We start from the raw sequence: 22,756 nt of genomic DNA, 5'->3' as shown, positions 1-22,756 counted from the left end.
GTATGGCACATTGAAACCATGCTGTGCAGTTTAGTACAGAGTAGAATGGCACTTGCTGAGCTGGTAAAGTAGTCCACATCAGATAAAATTAGAATACAGAGTAGTATGTAATTAAGTAAGATTTACTTGTGAACTTCTTTTACAATTCACATGAAACATTGATTCAAGGCAGGACCAAATCCAATACTTCAAGTATCAAGTAAATGTGTTTGTTTACTGCACTTGAGCATAATGTAATGGGAGATATTCAGTTGCCATGGCAGTTCATTTGGATATGATCCAAGGTAAACGTTTAACTCCGAGAGGAAGGAGAGCAAACGTGGTGTCACGCACACTTCCTCTTTCTGCTCTCTCTTTCACTAGACAACAGAGCAGGGGTGTCAAACTCATTTTGCCCCGGGGGCCGCATTGTCTTCAACGAGGTCCAGGGGCCGCACTGAAAATGTGTCAAAATTGGTCAGAATTTGCTAAAAGTAGTGCTCCATCCATCGTTTTTGAAATGTTCGATGCTCCCTGACTGTCTAGTGATTTATTAGGGAGCTGGACTGTCAAGACCCCCGGGGCGTATGTTTGACACCCCTGCAATAGAGCGAGAGGAGGAGGGTGAATGTGGTGAGAGCCTAATAGAGTTGGCCCAGTGTTGAGTTGAATTTGCATCATACAGCCAGGGTACACATTGTCGACGAACAGATAACCAAACGCACGTCAGCCCATTTTAAATGAAAAAGGGAGAATCAGGTGCTCGACTGAGGGACTGGAAAATAGCAAAAACATTCCTTACCCCAGGATACTTCAACTGGTGACTATCCGGGAGAATAAAGAAAAAGGAGCATTCTGTTTCTGCATAAATCTGAGAGATTTATTGACGGGACAAACAAACAATAGTCTTACGTTTCGGCACGAATCGCCTTCATCAGAGCCTTGAGTAGGAAAAATGTGTGAGGCACCTATATACCCTCGAAGGGGAGTGTCCCGCTCATCATGTTAATCAAACATGTCAATAATGTAAACTAGACAGGTTATTCAAAGAGTATGATCATCATTCAAGATTCCTACACATACATTGCATTTGAATAACAAAAGATAGAGAAATAAACAAAGAAAAACATATTTTCAAAAAAGATGAGAAAAAGAGCTGTTCATTCAGACCCTTTGGCTCGACACGATCTAAGCAGTCGATCCGAAGTGCCTTTCTCTAACAATTTCCTCGTAATATTGCCCCCTCTGGAGGAAAGAGAAACGTTCTCAATTCCGCAGGATTTCTAGGTTGAGGCTGAGCCATGATTGGCATTCATGTAGTGCTGCGCGATTGCATATTCCATATTTTTGGTGAGGATAGCTGTTTTGTGTTCCGCTATTCTTAATTTGAGCGCCTGTTTCGTCTGACTGACGTCAACAAGCTCACATGGGCATTTGAGCATTATACAACATTTGTTGTACTACAATTTATGAAGTATTTGATCCTGTATTCTTTACCAGAGCGTGGGTGCTAGAGTACTTTTGTGTCACTTGAATTGGAATAATGAGTACAATGACTGCAGCGGTAGAAACCATTGGGGGGACCTGGGAGCCAGGTAGAGGGTGCAGGATTCGGGAGCACACTGTGCACGACGGTTGGAAATCCCGTTCATCACTCATGGAGCGGTGCTTGCGCACCATGTCCTTTCCTACCGCTCCCCTAAAAACCGCTCCATGCTTACAGGGGGGGAAAAAAAACTCCCGCTCCAAATTCGCTCCGTTCATTAGAAGCACAATTGAACCAACACCCATCTATTTCTGTGACTACCTGGACCTACCAATTTGGTTTTTAATTATTGAAACCGAACCATATGGATTTTAATGAAAATTATTTGAATAAACATGAACAGGCGAATGTCAGAAGCGAACATCAATTCAAATAGGCTACATGTCATATTAAACAGTATATAAACATTCTAAATAGGTCAGGAGCCAGACAGGGAGCCTAAGAAGGAACGAAAATGAATGATTTAGGCTATATTATTTCAACTATTTCAAGGCTATAGCCTACAAAGAAATACATTGTGAAGCATTTGCGAGTGTGACACAATAGTCTGGTAGGGACATAAAGAGTTCAGTATTTTAAACAACATTAAATAGTTATAGTCTATAAATTGCGCATACAGGCTATGACTGACTTAGAATTAAATACATGGTATATATAACTTAAAAACAACAACTTCAGATTGTTTTCTTTGTTTTAATACGATCAACATACAACATAAAGCTGGAGCCTGAGGACAGTGTGTCCAAAATAGTACAAGCACAACATCCCTATTAATCATAAAACATGTCAAGTTTATTTGAAAATTCTAAAGAAAAAGAACACACAAACACACAATGCCTCAGTGATTAACATAACTGTTTCACAGATCACAGAACTATATCAGGGTGTCATTTCTCAGGCAGAAATGTAGATAAAAAAAATTAAATCCTGTTCCCCAAACACGTGCAAGAACCACAGAGTCAAGAATAGGTTAAATATACAAATAAAATAAAAACAATTAAAAACAATAGCACATCAACGTAAAAACATATAAACATAAAGCTGGAGCCTGAGGACAGTGTCCAAAAGCACAACATCACTATTAATCACAAAACACCTCAAGTTATTTGAAAGTTCTGAGGACAAAGAACACACAAACACACAATGCCTCAGTGATTCACAGAAGTATATCACATATCACAGAACTATATCAGGGTGTCATTTCTCAGGCAGAAATGTAGATAAAAAAAATGAAATCCTGTTCCCCAAACACGTGCAAGAACCACAGAGTCAAGAATAGGTTAAATATACAAATAAAATCAATTAAAAACAATAGCACATCAACGTAAAAACATATAAACATAAAGCTGGAGCCTGAGGACAGTGTCCAAAAGCACAACATCACTATTAATCATAAAAGACCTCAAGTTATTTGAAAGTTCTGAGGACAAAGAACACACAAACACACAATGCCTCAGTGATTCACAGAAGTATATCACATATCACAGAACTATATCAGGGTGTCATTTCTCAGGCAGAAATGTAGATAAAAATAATGAAATCCTGTTCCCCAAACAAGTGCAAGAACCACAGAGTCAAGAATAGGTTAAATATACAAATAAAATAAAAACAATTAAAAACAATAGCACATCAACATAAAAACATATAAACATAAATCTGAAAGCGTTGCTCAAACTCCCGTAACAGTCCCGTTATTTTATCTTTGAACCGCTTCATGTCTGCCACATGTTGGGTCGCCACATTTTTCAGACAGGGAAGTGAGCTGCATCACCACCGGCAAGTTGCGTCTCCCACAATGACAGCTTCAACTTGAAAGAACGTATGCTGTCATAATACTGCGTGACAACTTTGTTGCGCCCTTGCAGCTGTTTGTTCAAGTTATTCAGGTGCTCTGTAACATCCACCATAAATGCAAGGTCCTGCATCCATTCTGCGGAATGAAATTCTAACACTGGTTTGCCCTTTTCTTCCATGAACTGTTCAATTTCTTCTCGTAAATCAAAGAAACGCCTCAGCACAGTACCTCGGCTTAACCATCTTACCTCAGTGTGGTATGGCAGGCCATAGATGTGGTCTTTCTCTCTGAGAAGGCTGTCAAACTGACGGTGATTCAGGCTTCTGGATCGGATGAAATTAACAGTTTGGATGACCACCTTCATGACGTTATCCATCTTTAATGACTTGCAACACAAAGCCTCCTGGTGCAAAATACAGTGAAAAGTCAAAAAATCACGTCCTCCATTTGCAGATTGCACTTTCTCTCTGAACTTTGTCACAACGCCTGCTTTTTTTCCCGATCTTTGAGGGCGCACCATCTGTAGCCAGGCTGACAGCGCGGGACCAGTCCACTCCGACCCTGTCCAGCGCGCCGACGAGTGCGGTAAAAATATCAGCTGCTGTCGTTGTATCTGTCATCGGCACCAACTCCACGAACTCCTCGGTGACGGTCAATGTGTCATCAACTCCGCGGATGAAAATGGCCAGTTGTGCAACATCTGTAATGTCCGTGCTTTCATCAATTGCAACCGAAAACGCAATAAATGACTTTACTTTTTGCTTCAACTGGCTGTCCAAATCCACGGAAAGATCGGAAATCCTGTCTGCAACTGTGTTTCTTGTCAGGCTGATATTTGCAAAAGCATGCCGCTTTTCAGGGCACACAATCTCCGCTGCCTTCATCATGCATGTTTTTACAAATTCACCCTCACTAAATGGTTTTGAAGCCACTGCGATTTCATTAGCAATGAGGTAGCTAGCTTTCACTGCAGCGTCACTGATGTCTCGGCTGTGAGTAAACACAGACTGCTGTTTCTTCAGACCCGCCAACAGTTCATTCACCTTCTCTCATCTCCGCTGTCCTTGAAAGTTGTCATATTTGTCGGCATGAAGACTCACATAGTGGCGACGAAGGTTATATTCTTTCAGCACTGCAACATGCTCTGAACTCACCAAACATACAGCTTTCCCATTCAATTCCGTGAAGAAATAGGATGACCATTTTTCTTGGAACACTCTGCACTCTGCGTCCACTTTTCTCTTTTTTTGACAGAGACATATTGGGGCAATGAGGGTGCCAAAGCACATAATGTTAAAAGTAGAAGCCGTAATAAATATCGCGGGCAAAACAAAGTAGCTCATTGGCTGCACGTGCTTTACCTACTTGCTCTGCCCCGGTATAAACAGTTTGCTTGCTTAACACAATTGCTATTGTGCCATCCAGTGGACGCAATTGGAACAGCAGTTTATTTTATTGAAAAATTGCAGCGCATTTTTATACTTTACAAAATTATTATTATTATTATTATTATTATTATTATTATTATATATTTTTTTATCATCTCGCGGGCCGGATTAAACCCGTTTGCGGGCCTGAACCGGCCCGCGGGCCGGACGTTTGACACCCCTGGTATAGATAATAGAACGAAAATGAACGAAACGTTTAAGAGATCAGATTTTTAGTTTATAAATACTTTGCTACAGTGACACACACTTAGTTGTCTACCCACCTCGTTCCTTTCTTTTAGCATGTGCACGTAGTAAGTACACCATCATACTTTTGGGATACGTGTCTTTTCAGATTCCACAATGATTCTTTAGTTGTGGACACTGCATCACCTCTCTTGCTCTTGGTCCTCCTCATCTTTGTAAGTCACCTTGATTTAGCACCTGTGTGTTTTATGAGTTTCTTTATGAAAATATTTAGCAAACTCCATGACAGTAGCTAAAGGAAGGGGCTATTAGCAGCACACAAGTTGACTACAAATGCAAGCTGGGGCGGGCATGCCCTGAGCTCGTGAAGTGAGCGCTACTTGGAGCAGTACTGGAGAGAAATTGGAGCGAGCGAGAAGGCAGACGCTCCAGCCTTTGGAAATCACGCTCCAGTCAAATTGATCACGCTCAGCTCCTTGCTCCGCTCCAGGTCCGCACCGCTCACATACTCTGCTCCTAAAGCATATCAGGGGAGGCTTTAGACGCCAAGTCTTTGAGCGAGGGGTCACTCTGGAGAATGTTTGCTTTTTATCTGCCCTGCAGACAGGTTGTATTCAGTGAAAAAACAAAGGGGGGCTCTATCAGTCTGTTGCACTCGCTTATGAGACCTGTTGAGGAGACTGTAGCTGTGTTCGAGGAACCACCTTTTCATTATTTTAGCTTTAGTCTCAATCTTTTGATTTGCTGCAGTTTCGCCTTAGTTAGTAATATTGCATTTTAGAGGGTTAAGATTACCATCGCACTTTAGGGCCGTGTTCCTAGATTATGGCCAACCTTTGTACACAAATACAAACAATCCGCACACTTACGGTAAATGCGTGAATGCACGCACTCAGACACACATGCACCTCACCAACCTACCGACCATGTGTTGGTATTAACAGTCTCCTGGCTCTCCTCTCTCATCCACCAGGTTTTACTTCACTAACTGGCATGGGACCAGTGAGAGTGAGTCTCCAGTGTGGAGACATTGTATCAGTAAACTTAGGGGAGGACTCAGCCCACAGAAGGTCCCAGAGGGTACACCCCTGCTGGACTCTGCCTCCCTCGACTACCTGTTCTCCCAGGTATGTACCTGTGTGTGTGTGTGTGTGTGTGTGTGTGTGTGTGTGTGTGTGTGTGTGTGTGTGTGTGTGTGTGTGTGTGTGTGTGTGTGTGTGTGTGTGTGTGTGTGTGTGTGCGCACTACATGTATGATTCACTACTCTTCCAAATTTCGTTGGAACATTATTAACATTATTTGTGTACACATGTCCCTTCCTGTATGGTTCTTTATGTGTATATTGTGTGTGTGTGTTTCCAGGGCCAGAATGATTTCCAGAAGGGTCTGGCTGTGGTCCGTAGCCCCCAGAGTGAGGAGGAGCAACATGAGATAGAGAATGAGTGTCTGGGAATGGCTGTACTGGCCATCACTCACTACGCTATGACCAGAGAAATACCCCTCTCTACTGCTTCCAATGAGATCAGGTATAGATGACACACACACACACACACACACACACACACACACACACACACACACACAGACACACACACACACACACAGACACACACACACAGAGACCATGTTCCCTCAAAAAAATGTAGGCAGTGAGCAAATCTGAGGTCTGCCGTGTGCAAAACGGAACATTGTGTAAATTCTGTACAACTTCCAGGGTGTGGTTATTGTGAAGACTGAGGCCGTACCCGCTTTAAGTTGCAGTTTCAGACAGTGGTCAAGTAGGCTGCTGTGGCTATTTGGCCTACCATCAAAAACAATGGAGAAAATGCATCCCATAACATTTTAACATGGAAATAGCTGTTCTATCATTCAGCCTACAGTAGCAGCCAATGTGTGGTGTTCAATGTAGGCCTACATTCCATGAGACTTTTGAAAAAAACATGCAGGACTTGACATTAACCTGTTTATCAACTTGTCCTTCAGACAAGGAGGTATCAATTCAATAGATGCGTTCTGCCTGCTCCAATGCGTTCTGCCTACAACAAAATCTCTCGCATAGTTAGTTTTGCATACTAATTCTTGCATAGTTTGTTTTGTTTCGGTATGTTGCATTGAAAGTAGTTAATATTGCATTGATTCGATCACAATTCCCACAGTAAAGGGAAATGTTGATAGTGTTAATTAACGAAGGGGGAAAACTCTAGAAAGTTGAAATCAATCTCGTGCTTCTCTGCGCGGGCTGATATTTATTCTGCGTGGCAGTCCCAGGGGGACCTGCGCAGCTCAGAGGGAACATTGCACGCAGATATACTGTATAATCAGTCCACACATACCCGTTCACAAATGGAAAGGAAGGACGATGTCTCTAATTCCTCCACTGACTCATCTATCCTCCTCCATTTACCAATCCCTTTCTCCTCCATCTCTCCTCCCTCTCTCTCCAGCTACAAGCGTTTTATCCCAGAGACCCTGAACAGGAGCATTAAACAGCGCAACATCCTCACCCGGCTCCGCATCAACAACGTCTTCAGGAACTTCCTGAATGAGTTCAACAGTCGCACGATGCAGGACAGCAACATCACGCTGTACGACCTGAAGATCAAGTACCTGTCCACCCTGGAAGGCCTCACCCGGGGCCTGGGGAGGGAGGTGTTGGAGCCCAGGTCCCTGCTACTTACCCAGGAGGGAGAGACAAACGGGGGGCTGAGCAATGGACCTGAGCCCTCCCTTGCCATAGAGGTCCAGGTTACGGGGACCACAGGGATCTCCTACAGGAGGAAGCCCCCTAATGTGAGTGGGGAGGTGGGGAGGTTGAAGGAGTTGGTGTGAGATTTCTGGGTGAGATATATCTGGATAGGGAGTGATTTTGGAAGGTATTGATTGAAGTATCTGAATGTATTTTGAAACGAATCTATGAGAAATCTTATGACAATGTATTTTTGCTTTTATTGGCAATAGAATACCCTGATCCTGAAAGAGAAGACACCGTCCAAGAAGAACAAGCTTGAGGGCAAACAGAAGAAGAACAAGAAGAAAGACGCCAGCGACGGCTGGGTGACCTTCTGTGACTTTCACGAGATCACACACATCGTTATCAAAGAGTCCTTTGTCACCATCTTCAGACAGGATAACAAGAAGATGGTAAGATAAGCGCATTTACGCACACACGAACACACACACACTCCCAATACTGCTTGAGCTGAAATTATGCCGATTTAAGCAGTGACAGTAGCATATGTAGTGTTTTAATTCATTAATTGGTCTCAGGTTGTCTCTTCTGTAGTGTCTCCGCTCCAGCCAGCTAGTTCAGATGTCACCGGGCCTAACAGCCAGCTAACCTAGCCCAGGAACAAATAATCTGAGTAGTAGTCTGTGTTAACCATTAGACAGTCCTCTGTCCAGAATGGAGCTATGTACAGGAAGAGACTTGTACAGTACCTGAGTGGGTACAGTACTTACAGTGTGTTGCCCTAATTCTGTGGGACTGAAATGATCACTGTGACTGCATGCCACGGTTTGTAAGTGTGCCACTGGGTGCATCAAACCAAGCTACCTGAACCTCTAAGAACAAGAACCTTGAAGATGTGCAGACTATAACACTAAGGAAAGGAGATGAGGAAAGGAATCTACAAGAAAGGAAAGGAAGCTAGTGGAGTGTTTTGGAACACAGACTAAGGCGCCAGCTAATTGGGAGCAGGTTGGCAATTATTGGGATGAATCAGCTCTGCAGGGTGGTCACTAGCTGGCGCCTTAAAGCTAACCTGAACACTAACCGTAACTACACTGCTAACCTTATGCCTAACACTAACCTTAAATGAAGACAAAAAAGCTCTTTTTTATTAGCATTCATTTCTTTTACGATACAGCCAATTCTGACTTTGCTGCTGGCCCATCTAGCGAAAACCGCTGAGCTCTGCCTCCAGGACAAGATTCATCCCAATAAATGTCAACCTGCTAATGGGGATCCAAATAAAGAATAATGAATGAAGTATTGATTTATAAAGTATTTAGTACTATTGTTTAACTCTCCTATTGTCCTCCAGGAGGTGCAGCTGGAGTTTAGAGGCGAGGCGTTGGCGTTCGCTGCCCTGGTGGACGGGTACTTCCGTCTGACGGTCGACGCCCACCACTACCTGTGTACAGAGGTGGCTCCTTCTTCTGTGGTGCAGAACCTACAGAACTGCTGCCATGGACCTATCAGGTCAGTACTCAGACACACACGCACTCTTGTCTCTCTCTCTGTCCATCTGTCTGGCTTTTGTTCTCTTTCCCTCCTTCCATCTTTATCTTCCCCCCCCAATCTCTCTAGTCTCCTAACCTCTCTTCTCATCCTTCTACCTTTCCCTATCGGTTTCATTTGTCTAAATCTACCATTTGAGTGTTGGTGTTTTTGACTGTTGGCGCCTACAGTACTGAGTATGCCATCCAGAAGCTTCGTCAAGAGGGCAACGAGGAGGGAACCTACGTCCTGCGCTGGTCCTGTACTGACTACGATAACATCATCATGACCGTGGTCTGCAGCGAGGTAACACACACATACTTACCTGGCATGGGAGACACCTTGATTACGAAAGAGGTTCACCCAGGGCGAGGCGAAGCGAGGCCATTGCACACAGGCCATGCTGACCCCGGTGAATTCCCCAAATGTGGGAATCTCGACTTCATAATTTGTGGTAGTGGGAAACTGCGTCCAACCTCTACCCTGAAATTAGCGTTGGGCCAGTAACCAAAAGGTTGCTAGTTCGAATCCCTGAGCTGACATGGTGACAAATCTGTCAATGTGCCCTTGCGCAAGGTACTTAACTCTAATTGCTCCAAGGTCGCATTGGCACGGCCAGGGTCAAAATGGCAGACCCTGGCCGTGACCCCACTCTCCGAGGGTGTCTCAGGGAGAGTTGAGATATGCAAAAAAAAGTAACATTTCCAATTCACACATGCGTATTAATACACACTTGTACAATAGGACAAATATAAGCACCCACCAAATTATTATAATTTATCACACACACACACCCTCTTGAGAACAAAGTATTTTTGCAGGCAGACAGAAATAACTGAGGGGGAACCAATAGAGAAGTCTGACAAAAGGCCAAAACAACAAAGTTAAGAGATAATCACACAAGTGACTAGGAGCTGTCTGATAAACCGTTACAACACAGATGATACCAAAACATGATACACAGGAAGTCCTTTTCAAACGATGTGTGGTTACTGTCATAACAACAGCCTGGTCTGGTGTGTACAGTGGGGAAAAAAAGTATTTAGTCAGCCACCAATTGTGCAAGTTCTCCCACTTAAAAAGATGAGAGAGGCCTGTAATTTTCATCATAGGTACACGTCAAATATGAGAGACAAATTGTGGAAAAAAATTCCAGAAAATCACATTGTAGGATTTTTAAGGAATTTATTTGCAAATTATGGTGGAAAATAAGTATTTGGTCACCTACAAACAAGCAAGATTTCTGGCTCTCACAGACCTGTAACTTCTTCTTTAAGAGGCTCCTATGTCCTCCACTCGTTAACTGTATTAATGGCACCTGTTTGAACTTGTTATCAGTATAAAATACACCTGTCCACAACCTCAAACAGTCACACTCCAAACTCCACTATGGCCAAGACCAAAGAGCTGTCAAAGGACACCAGAAACAAAATTGTAGACCTGCACCAGGCTGGGAAGACTGAATCTGCAATAGGTAAGCAGCTTGGTTTGAAGAAATCAACTGTGGGAGCAATTATTAGGAAATGGAAGGCATACAAGACCACTGATAATCTCCCTCGATCTGGGGCTCCACGCAAGATCTCACCCCGTGGGGTCAAAATGATCACAAGACCGGTGAGCAAAAATCCCAGAACCACGGGGTACCTAGTGAATGACCTGCAGAGAGCTGGGACCAAAGTAACAAAGCCTACCATCAGTAACACACTACGCCGCCAGGGACATAAATCCTGCAGTGCCCTGCTTAAGCCAGTACATGTCCAGGCCCGTGCTAGAGTGCATTTGGATGATCCAGAAGAGGATTGGGAGAATGTCATATGGTCAGATGAAACCAAAATAGAACTTTTTGGTCAAAACTCAACTCGTCGTGTTTCGAGGACAAAGAATGCTGAGTTGCATCCAAAGAACACCATACCTACTGTGAAGCATGGGGGTGGAAACATCATGCTTTGGGGCTGTTTTTCTGCAAAGGGACCAGGGACTGACTGATCCGTGTAAAGGAAAGAATGAATGGGGCCATGTATCATGAGATTTTGAGTGAAAACCTCCTTCCATCAGCAAGGGCATTGAAGATGAAACGTGGCTGGGTCTTTCAGTATGACAATGATCCCAAACACACCGCCCGGGCAACGAAGGAGTGGCTTCGTAAGAAGCATTTCAAGGTCCTGGAATGGCCTAGCCAGTCTCCAGATCTCAACCCCCATAGAAAATCTTTGGAGGGAGTTGAAAGTCCGTGTTGCCCAGCGACAGCCCCAAAACATCACGCTCTAGAGGAGATCTGCATGGAGAAAGGGCCAAAATACCGTGTGTGAAAACCTTGTGAAGACTTACAGAAAACGTTTGACCTGTGTCATTGCCAACAAAGGGTATATAACAAAGTATTGAGAAACTTTTGTTATTGACCAAATACTTATTTTCCACCATAATTTGCAAATAAATTCATAAAAAATCCTACAATGTGATTTTCTGGATTTTTTTTCCTCATTTTGTCTGTCATAGTTGACGTGTACCTATGATGAAAATTACAGGCCTCTCTCATCTTTTTAAGTGGGAGAACTTTCACAATTGGTGGCTGACTAAATACTTTTTTTCCCCACTGTATATCACATTACCATGGTTAGGTAAGCTGAACTCCCATCAGTAAACACTGTGTGTGTGTGTGGGTGGTTTGGTTTTACTATCCTTGTGGGGACCAGAAGTCCTCACAAGGATAGTAAAACAAAGAAAAGTATGACAAGTGGGCACCAGCTAAATGTCCCCACAAGGAAAAAAGCATTTTGAATGGGAATAAATGTTTTGGTCCCCACAAGGTAAGTAAAACAAATGTGTGCGGGGGGGGGAGTTTGAGTGTGTTCTTGTTTGGTGCATCCATATGCAATTAAATTAAGTTACAGTCAATAGCATGTGACTTACTGTACAGGCTGACTGGGATGTGTTCTAGGTAGTATAGTTTGTTTTATCCTGCCTAACTCTCTCCCCCATTCCCTCGCTGATTTCCTCTTTCCTTCTCTCCTTCCCTTCATCTACCCTTTCCTCCCCCCTCTCTCCCCTCTCCAGTTGGATCTGTGTGAGACGAGGCAGGTGCATCTGCATAAGAACTTCCAGATCGAGGTGGGTTCGGAGGGATTCCGTCTGTATGGGACAGAGACCTACAGATCTTCTCTCAGAGAGCTTCTAGACCACCTGGCTAGACAGAACCTCCGTACGGACAACCTCCACTTCCAGCTCAGACGCTGCTGCCCCCCACAGCCCAGAGGTATGGGGAGAGACACAAATATACAGTACATACAGACCCACACACTCACTTCAACTTTTAGTACTTTTATTTCAGCCCCTCAGAATGTCATGTTGCCCTTGGTATACATGTCCTGCACACACATATTGAACTGAGCCCTCAGCGTGACTTGGTTCTGGTCAGCTGAAAGGATGTCCCTTTTTTAGTACCTGTTTACACCAGGAGCTCTAGTTTCCCTTTGCGACACTGCCTCACCATGATTACCACTCGCTTAACCCTCTCAGTACCTCAGCTCTGGGGGTAACTGGGTGCATCCGTGTGTGAGTGTGGCAATGTGTTTTTGCAAGCATAGGGTGTGTGAGCACCCTTTCTTGTTTACATCCTCTGTGTTTGTGTGTGTGTGTGTGCCTGTACTGTGTGTGTGTGAGCACTCTTGTGTTTTTGACATACTGTGTGTGTTTGTGGTGTGCGCGTGCATGTGTGTCAGTGAGCGGCAGGGACAGGAACACGAAGTAGTATTGTGGTTTCCGGAGCACATCTCTCCTCCTCTGTTTACTGCAGGCAGGCGGAGGCGTGTGTGGGTTGTTGTGATAAAATATTTTGCCTGCTGTGAGGAGCCTGTCAGAAGGGTGGAGTGTTTTGATTTTGTTGTGCGCACATGCATGCGTGTGTGTGCTGAAAACCAGAGTTATCTTTGTCACAACATCTCTTCCTCCTCTCCACCCAGCCACACACTGATAATTATTCTAATATACAGTACCAGTCAAAAGTTTGGACACACCTACTCATTCTACTAGAGGAATCGCTATCTATCCAAGATATTTGCTCAGCAGTGAGTTGGGCCTCGCCTTATACATTTGCAAAGCTCGATATCACTGGCGCATACTGTTTTAGGTGTAGGATCTTCTTCCCATTTGTGTGGTGAGTCGCACAGGGCAGTCGGTCGTCAGGATAAGCTTGTCTGCAGTATGGGAGAGTATATACCATAAGTGAAATACCAAAACGAATACTTGAAAGAGAACTTTAGGTTTCCGCCCGTAACCCCTGTTTTCTGAGAGTATGAGTGAGGTATTTCACCAGACCACCCTCCTTGCATAAGCGAGGAAGAGGTGTTGCTGATTTTGAATGACTCAGCGACGCTGCGTTGGACCTTTTTATAAGGTAGGAGGGACGCCCCTCCCCGACGCAAATGTCTAGACATCGAGCCAATCATGGCTGGTGTAGTGTAATAAAGGCTTCTGACGAAAACGCTGAAGGCGTATCCCATTAGGATACTATCATACTACACTATACAGTGGGGGGAAAAAAGTATTTAGTCAGCCACCAATTGTGCAAGTTCTCCCACTTAAAAAGATGAGAGAGGCCTGTAATTTTCATCATAGGTACACGTCAACTATGACAGACAAAATGAGGAAAAAAAATCCAGAAAATCACATTGTAGGATTTTTTATGCATTTATTTGCAAATTATGGTGGAAAATAAGTATTTGGTCAATAACAAAAGTTTCTCAATACTTTGTTATATACCCTTTGTTGGCAATGACACAGGTCAAACGTTTTCTGTAAGTCTTCACAAGGTTTTCACACACTGTTGCTGGTATTTTGGCCCATTCCTCCATGCAGATCTCCTCTAGAGCAGTGATGTTTTGGGGCTGTCGCTGGGCAACACGGACTTTCAACTCCCTCCAAAGATTTTCTATGGGGTTGAGATCTGGAGACTGGCTAGGCCACTCCAGGACCTTGAAATGCTTCTTACGAAGCCACTCCTTCATTGCCCGGGCGGTGTGTTTGGGATCATTGTCATGCTGAAAGACCCAGCCATGTTTCATCTTCAATGCCCTTGCTGATGGAAGGAGGTTTTCACTCAAAATCTCACGATACATGGCCCCATTCATTCTTTCCTTTACACGGATCAGTCGTCCTGGTCCCTTTGCAGAAAAACAGCCCCAAAGCATGATGTTTCCACACCTTGCTTCACAGTAGGTATGGTGTTCTTTGGATGCAACTCAGCATTCTTTGTCCTCCAAACACGACAAGTTGAGTTTTTACCAAAAAGTTATATTTTGGTTTCATCTGACCATATGACATTCTCCCAATCCTCTTCTGGATCATCCAAATGCACTCTAGCAAACTTCAGACGGGCCTGGACATGTACTGGCTTAAGCAGGGGGACACGTCTGGCACTGCAGGATTTGAGTCCCTGGCAGCGTAGTGTTATACTGATGGTAGGCTTTGTTACTTTGGTCCCAGCTCTCTGCAGGTCATTCACTAGGTCCCCCCGTGTGGTTCTGGGATTTTTGCTCACCGTTCTTGTGATCATTTTGACCCCAAGGGGTGAGATCTTGCGTGGAGCCCCAGATCGAGGGAGATTATCAGTGGTCTTGTATGTCTTCCATTTCCTAATAATTGCTCCCACAGTTGATTTCTTCAAACCAAGCTGCTTACCTATTGCAGATTCAGTCTTCCCAGCCTGGTGCAGGTCTACAATTTTGTTTCTGGTGTCCTTTAACAGCTCTTTGGTCTTGGCCATAGTGGAGTTTGGAGTGTGACTGTTTGAGGTTGTGGACAGGTGTCTTTTATACTGATAACAAGTTCAAACAGGTGCCATTAATACAGGTAACGAGTGGAGGACAGAGGAGCCTCTTAAGTCTTATGTTATAGGTCTGTGAGAGCCAGAAATCTTGCTTGTTTGTAGGTGACCAAATACTTATTTTCCACCATAATTAGCAAATAAATTCATTAAAAATCCTACAATGTGATTTTCTGGATTTTCTTTTCTCAATTTGTCTGTCATAGTTGACGTGTACCTATGATGAAAATTACAGGCCTCTCTCATCTTTTTAAATGGGAGAACTTGCACAATTGGTGGCTGACTAAATACTTTTTTTCCCCATTGTATATACAAAAGTATGTGGATACCCCTTCAAACGAGTGGATTCGGCTATTTCAGCCACACCTGTTGCTGACAGGTGTATAGAATCGAGCACACAGCCATGCAATCACCATAGACAAACATTGGCAGTAGAATGTCCTTACTGAAGAGCTCAGTGACTTTCAACATGGCACCGTCATAAGATGCCCTGCTAGAGCTGCCCCGGCCAACTGTAAGTGCTGTTATTGTGAAGGGGAAACATCTAGGAGCAGCCACACACTAGCCTAAGATCACCATGTGCAATGCCAAGCGTCGGTTGGAGTGGTGTAAAACTCGCCGCCATTGGACTCTGGAGCAGTGGAAACGTGTTCTCTGGAGTTATTTAATCATGCTTCACCATCTGGCAGTCTGTTTCAGCATGACAAAGCCCCCGTGCACAAAGCGAGGTCCATACAGAAATGGTTTGTCGAGATCGGTGTGGAAGAAGTTGACTGGCCTGCACAGAGCCCTGAACTCAACCCCATCGAACACCTTTGGGATGAATTGGAATGCCGACTGCGAGCCAGGCCTAATCGCCCAACATCAGTGCCCGAACTCACTAATGCTCTTGTGGCTGAATGGAAGCAAGTCCCCGCAGCAATGTTCCAACATCTAGTGGAAAGCCTTCCCAGAACAGTAGAGGCTGTTATAGCAGCAAAGGGGAAACCAACTCTATATTAATGCCCATGATTTTGGAATGAGATGTTCGACGAGCAGGTGTTCACATACTTTTAGTCACGCAGTGCATCAGAGAACTGGGTTTACGGTCGTAAACTAAAGATTCTTATTCATATACTGGATTCTTCACATAGCTCATTCTAATACAGCGGTCTCCAACAGGTACATCTACCAGTAAGTTAGGTCACAGCCCACCTATGAGTAGCTCGCCAAACAATTCTGAAAATGCTTGTATTTTTTCGTGTTTCATCGCAAACTGTCATGAACAAATCTCACAAGTATCATACACATCAAGCTCCCGGCTACTGTTCAGTCCACAATGACTTTTTCCCACCTCTAGTTAGCCACAATTGGCTTAAAAAGCCAAACTTAACTCAATATCTGCCAATTAATTTCCAGAAATATTGTCTGTGTGGTGTGTGTGTGTGTGTGTGTGTGTGTGTGTGTGTGTGTGTGTGTGTGTGTGTGTGTTTGTCTATCAATCACTTTGTGTAGCCAGTTAGCGATAATGATAACTGTCTTCTGGTTAGACAGACAGAAATTCTTTCCCCAAAACCTTCTCAATTAAATGTTAAGTGCAAAGTAGGCTTACCTGGCAGAATTATATTATGATTATCAGTCGGGTGTGCTTTTGTTTTGCAAACTCTGTCATGACATATGCAGCAGCAAAAACATCGCTAGACCAGCATATTCCTCTCTCGCAAAATGCGCAATTAAAGAGGTATTACACAAAAATATCTAAATGTTGCCCTCAAAAATGATCTTATAATGTGATTGAAGCATTGACATGGACTCAGAACATCCAATTGTATTGTTTCTCTATGAATAATAGTAATTTTGAGAGTGAAAAACTGAAAAAAATCTCAAACCAGGACAAATAAAACGGAGAATATGGAATTCAGGAAAATACAAAGAGTGCCTATTTGGAAAGCTAGGAAAAAATGTAGGAGTAGCTCGCAACATGTTTCATCATTTAAAAGTAGCTCTCATGCTAGAAAAGGTTAGAGATCACTGTTCTAATACAGCTACTGTATTATTATTATTATTATTATACTGTACATTGCATTTTTGCTACACTGTTTATACACAGCGTGTATTTATATTCTGGATTCTCGACATAGCTCACTGTAATATATCATTCTTAGTATATCTTTTTGGTGTGTATATACACTACCGGTCAAAAGTTTTAGAACACATACTCATTCAAGGGTTTTTCTTTATTTTTACTATTTTCTACATTGTAGAATAATAGTGAAAACATCAAAACTATGAAATAACACATATGGAATCATTTAGTAACCAAAATTTTTTTAAACAAATCAAAATATATTTTCTTTGAGATTCTTCAAATAGCCACCCATTTGCCTTGATGACAGCTTTCTACCGGTCTAATGTCCATTGCTCGTGTTTCTTCGGCCAAACAGGTCTCTTCTTCTTATTGGTGTCCTTTAGTAGTGGTTTTTTTGTAGCAATTCAACCGTGAAGGCCTGATTCACGCAGTCTACTCTAAACAGTTGATGTGTCTGAACTGATGATCTGAAATGCTCTGTGAAGCATTTATTTGGGCTGCAATTTCTGAGGCTGGTAACTCTAATGAACTTATCCTCTGCAGCAGAGGTAACTCTGGGTCTTCCATTCCTGTGGCGGTCCTCATGAGAGCCAGTTTCATCATAGCGCTTGATGGTTTTTGCGACTGCACTTGAAGACACTTTCAAAGTTCTTGACATTTTCCGTATTGACTGACCTGCATGTCTTAAAGTAATGATGGACTGTCGTTTCTCTTTGCTTATTTGAGCTGTTCTTGCCATAATATGGACTTGGTCTTTTACCAAATAGGGCTATCTTCTGTATACCCCCCTACCTTGTCACAACACAATTGGTGGCTCAAACGCATTAAGAAGGAAAAAAAATCCTCAAATTGAAATGCATTCCAGGTGAAGCTGGTTGAGATTGTGCAAAGCTGTCATCAAGGCAAAGGGTGGCTATTTGAAGAATTTCAAGTCTAAAATATATTTTGATTTGTTTAACACTTTTTTTTTTGGTTACTACATGGTTATTTGGTTATTTCATGTCTTCACTATTATTCTACAATGTAAAAATAAAGCATACTCTTGAATGAGTAGGTGTGTCAACTTTTGACTGGTAGTATACATGCATAGGTTGCATTTGGTTTACTGATAACTTATTTGTTTTTTTTAACTGAATTTGTCCTTCCATCCGGGATTTATTCTTTTTTTGTCATTCTTTGTGTTCTTGTTTGACATTTTTTATGCACTGTTAGGAGCTGGTAACACAAGCATTTCAATGCACCAGCTATAACATCTGCTAAACTGTGTACTCGACCAATACACTTTGAAAGCCCCCGCAGTCAAATCAAATAAAACTACACACACACATTTTACATTTTAGTCATTTAGCAGACGCTCTTATCCAGAGCGACTTACATACACATTTATGATTGCGCAAGCAGTTGTTTTCAAACACGTTAATATCCCCACACGCAGCCAACACACCCACCAATTAACAAAGATGTCCGACTAAACCGCATGTCACAATCAACAGCCTGAGTAACTTGACCTACATTTAGCTTGTTTACATGCATAGTGACTGAGGCTGCGTTTACACAGGCAGCCCAATTCTGATCTTTTTCCCAATTATTGGTCTTTTGACCAATCAGATCAGATCTTTTGCCAATAATTGGGCTGAATATCAGAATTGATTGATGTGTAAACAATGCTGCTCCAACTCCTACATGGTATAAGCCATTCATAAACGTTGTTCGTTCTTTACTAACTGATAAGGAGACTGGTGTCAGTTTTGCAGAAGCCATTTTATAACTTTTTTTAAATTATTTAATTTATACTTTTTTTTAAACACACAAAAAAAGACAGATACAGACATTGACATTCATTGTACTGTTCAATGTGATGGCAGATTTTAGAGGACAAAACTTAACTCACACATACAAATATTTAAAAAAAAATCCTATTAGGCGGTACATATTATAAGAAGACAGCATATTACAAGCAGTGTCGTTAAACCAGTTATCCAGTATCGGCTGCCATATTTTGTAAAACATTGGACTTCTATTGGAGGTATCGAATCTTTTCCATATGCATTACATTCCCTAAATCCCTTAACTACATTTCAAAGGTAAGAACAGTCTCCAATTTCCAAAATTGCAATATGAGCCTTTTGACTAATAGAGTACAAAGAGAGACAGCCTTCCCTTCCTGGTTATTCCCATCAACTGTACCAAACAGAGCGATCAATGGGTCTGGGGCTATAACTATATCAAAGGCTTTAGATAAGTCATCAAAAATGAGAGCCCAGTAAACATGTAATTTAGGACAAATAAGTGGGTCAAAGTCTCCCCTTCCTGCTTGCGCCTCTCACACAGTGGTGAGGTGTCTGGGAATATTTTATGCAGTTTCACTTTTGAGTAATGTAACCTGTGTATCACCTTAAACTGAACAAGGTTGTGTCTGGCATTCAGTGAACTGTGGTTTATATTCCTGAGAGCTTCTACCCAGTCCTCATCTGAGATTTCTGAACCAAGTTCCTTCTCCCAAGCCCTTTTAATAGTGTCTGTGGATACCTCTATGTGGGCCCGTAGCACATCCTAAAGTCTAGAGACCGACCCTTTTGAATGGGCTTTGACAAGGTTAAGGCTATCTAATGTAGGATTTTTTGGCTTAATGCCATACTGTGGGATATGTGTCCTTAAGAAATTCCTCATTTGGAGGGATCTGGAAAACAATGTGTTGCTGGCATGTTAATCTTACCCTGTAATTGTTGAAATGAAGCTAAATGACCATCAATGTATACGTTACCGATTGTTGTGAGCCCCTTCTCCCTTTACCAGATCTAATGTGTTACAGTTGAAGTCGGAAGTTTACATACACTTAGGTTGGAGTCATTAAAACTCGTTTTTCAACCACTACACACATTTCTTGTTAACAAACTATCGTTTTGGCAAATCAGTAAGGACATCTACTTTGTGCATGACACAAGTAATTTTTCCAACAATTCTTTACAGACAGATTATTTCACTTATAATTCACTATCACAATTCCAGTGGGTCAGAAGTTTACATACACTAAGTTGACTGTGCCCTTAAACAGCTTGGAAAATTCCAGAAAATGATGTCATGGCTTTAGAAGCTTCTGATAGGCTAATTGACATCATTTGAGTCAATTGGAGGTGTACCTGTGGATGTATTTCCAGGCCTACCTTCAAACTCAGTGCCTCTTTGCTTGACATCATGGGAAAATCAAAAGAAATCAGCCAAGACCTCAGAAAAAAACACTGTAGACCTCCACAAGTCTGTTCCATCCTTGGGAGCAATTTCCAAACGCCTGAAGGTACCACGTTCATCTGTACAAACAATAGTACGCAAGTATAAACACCATGGGACCACGCAGCCGTCATTCCGCTCAGGAAGGAGACGCGTTCTGTCTCCAAGAGATGAACGTACTTTGGTGCGAAAAGTGCAAATCAATCCCAGAACAACAGCAAAGGACCTTGTGAAGATGCTGGAGGAAACAGTACAAACATATCTATATCCACAGTAAAACAAGTCCTATGTCGCTCAGCAAGCAAGAAGCCACTGCACCAAAACCGCCATAAAAAAGCCAGACTACAGTTTGCAACTGCACATGAGGACAAAGATCAAACTTTTTGGAGAAATGTCCTCTGGTCTGATTAAACAAAAATAGAACTGTTTGGCCATAATGACCATCGTTATGTTTGGAGGAAAAAGGGTGTACCTTGCAAGCTGAAGAACACCATCCCAACTGTGAAGCATGGGGGTGGCAGCATCATGCTGTGGGGGTGCTTTGCTGCAGGAGGGACTGGTGCACTTCACAAAATAGATGGCATCATGAGGAAGGAAAATTATGTGGATATATTGAAGCAACATCTCAAGATATTAGTCAGGAAGTTAAAGCTTGGTCGCAAATGGGTCTTCCAAATGGACAATGACCCCAAGCATACTTCCAAAGTTGTGGCAAAATGGCTTAAGGACAACAAAGTCAAGGTATTGGAGTGGCCATCACAAAGCCCTAACCGCAATCCTATAGAAAATGTGTGGGCAGAACTGAAAAAGCGTGTGCGAGCAAGGAGGCCTACAAACCTGACTCAGTTACACCAGCTCTGTCAGGAGGAATGGGCCAAAATTCTCCCAACTTATTGTGGGAAGCTTGTGGAAGGCTACTTGAAATGTTTGACGCAAGTTAAACAATTTAAAGGCAATGCTACCAAATACTAATTGAGTGTATGTGAACTTCTGACCCACTGGGAATGTGATGAAATAAATAAAAGCTGAAATAAATCATTCTCTCTACTATCATTCTGACATTTCACATTCTTAAAATAAAGTGGTGATCCTAACTTACCTAAGACAGGGAATTTTTACTAGGATTAAATGTCAGGAATTGTGAAAAACAGACTTTAAATGTATTTGGCTAAGGTGTATGTAAACTTCCGACTTCAACTGTATATTCTCCTACATTAACTTCACATTCCCACAAACTGGTGTTTCCTTTCAAATAATATCAAGAATATGCATATCCTTGCTTCAGGTCCTGAGCTACAGGCAGTTAGATTTGGGTATGTCATTTTAGGCGAATATATCTCTAGATGCCTGTTAATGCCTTAGCTGTCTTGCTAATAATTTATGTGGTTTGTCACCCAGTTCAAAATAACTTTGTTGCGTTCTAGAAAGTAAAGAGGCCACCCGTTTCGAAAGCATGGTATTGTATTCATATTTCAACTTTGTGATATTCTCAAGGACTGCATTCGAGGAATTTGTTCTAAAAACGTTCTCCTGTTCCCCCTAACTCTTTTAAATTTCTTTCAGCCTAGTATTGGCACGTTTCTTCCTCTCCGATGTATATGAAATAATGTAACCTCTAATCACAGCCTTGAGAGATTCCTAAAGGGTAGTCGTCAACATCCCCCGTGTTGTTAGCTCAGAGGAAAAAAGCAATCTGCTCCTTCAAATACTGACAAAAAGTCTAATCTTTCAACAAGTATGCGTCTTACGTGCCACAGTCGCTGACCTGCAGACATGTCGATTTTCAACACCATGGACAGCGGAGAGTGGTCTGTAATTAGAATCGGGTGATAGGTAACCAACTCAGCTGCTGAAATTAGTTTGAAGTCCAACAAAAAATGGTCAATTCTGGAATATGACTTATGAACTGACGAAAATAAAGAATACTCCCTATCTGTAAGGTGCGTCAGTCTCCAAATATCGGCAATGTTAAGGTTTGTCATCAATGTATTTAGACAGACACTGGCATTTGATTGTTGAAGTGACCTTGATAGCTGTTTATCTAAAAGAGGATCTAACGTACAGTTAGTCGCCTCCAACAATAACACTTGTATACGAGAAATTTGGTATGGTCTTAAATGCCCTTTGAAAAAAGAATGGATAATCGCATGCGTCCATATAAATTGACGAAGGTTATTGGTATCAGATTCAGTGTACCAGCCACAATAATATACCAATTAGGATCTGAAATCGACAATGAGTAAATAAAAGGAATGTTTTTCCTTATCAGGATCGCTACCCCTCTCGCTTTTGCATCAAAATTAGACTGGTATATCTGACCGATCCAGCCGTCTCGTAGTTTGGCCTGAGCCGAGCGTTTTAATGAGTTTCTTGAAGAAGCACTATGTCAGTGCTCAGTGATTTTCAGATGAGAAAAAAACCTTAGCTCTTTTCACGACATGACCTAAGACATTGCAGTTCCAACTG

The 22,756-nt window shown here is 42.4% G+C and overlaps 1 protein-coding gene and 1 non-coding gene across 2 annotated transcripts in view; both read left to right on the top strand.

Moving 5' to 3' along the window:
- LOC121540448 (tyrosine-protein kinase JAK1) overlaps positions 1 to 22,756 on the top strand; it is a 57,837-nt gene that overhangs the window by 20,716 nt on the left and 14,365 nt on the right. Inside the window, exons 4-10 of the mRNA XM_041849322.2 lie at positions 5,928 to 6,081; positions 6,317 to 6,480; positions 7,399 to 7,744; positions 7,913 to 8,095; positions 8,998 to 9,155; positions 9,365 to 9,479; positions 12,228 to 12,426. Coding sequence (XP_041705256.1) covers positions 5,928 to 6,081; positions 6,317 to 6,480; positions 7,399 to 7,744; positions 7,913 to 8,095; positions 8,998 to 9,155; positions 9,365 to 9,479; positions 12,228 to 12,426 — 1,319 coding nt within the window. The remainder of the gene's footprint in view (positions 1 to 5,927; positions 6,082 to 6,316; positions 6,481 to 7,398; positions 7,745 to 7,912; positions 8,096 to 8,997; positions 9,156 to 9,364; positions 9,480 to 12,227; positions 12,427 to 22,756) is intronic.
- LOC121540963 lies at positions 9,491 to 9,658 on the top strand. The gene has a single exon (XR_005995611.1). It is a non-coding gene; the product is annotated as a U1 spliceosomal RNA (small nuclear RNA).

This window comes from Coregonus clupeaformis, chromosome 26 (genome assembly GCF_020615455.1).
Source record: "Coregonus clupeaformis isolate EN_2021a chromosome 26, ASM2061545v1, whole genome shotgun sequence".
Taxonomy (NCBI): Eukaryota; Metazoa; Chordata; class Actinopteri; order Salmoniformes; family Salmonidae; genus Coregonus; species Coregonus clupeaformis.
This window is presented reverse-complemented; position numbering and strand designations above follow the sequence as displayed.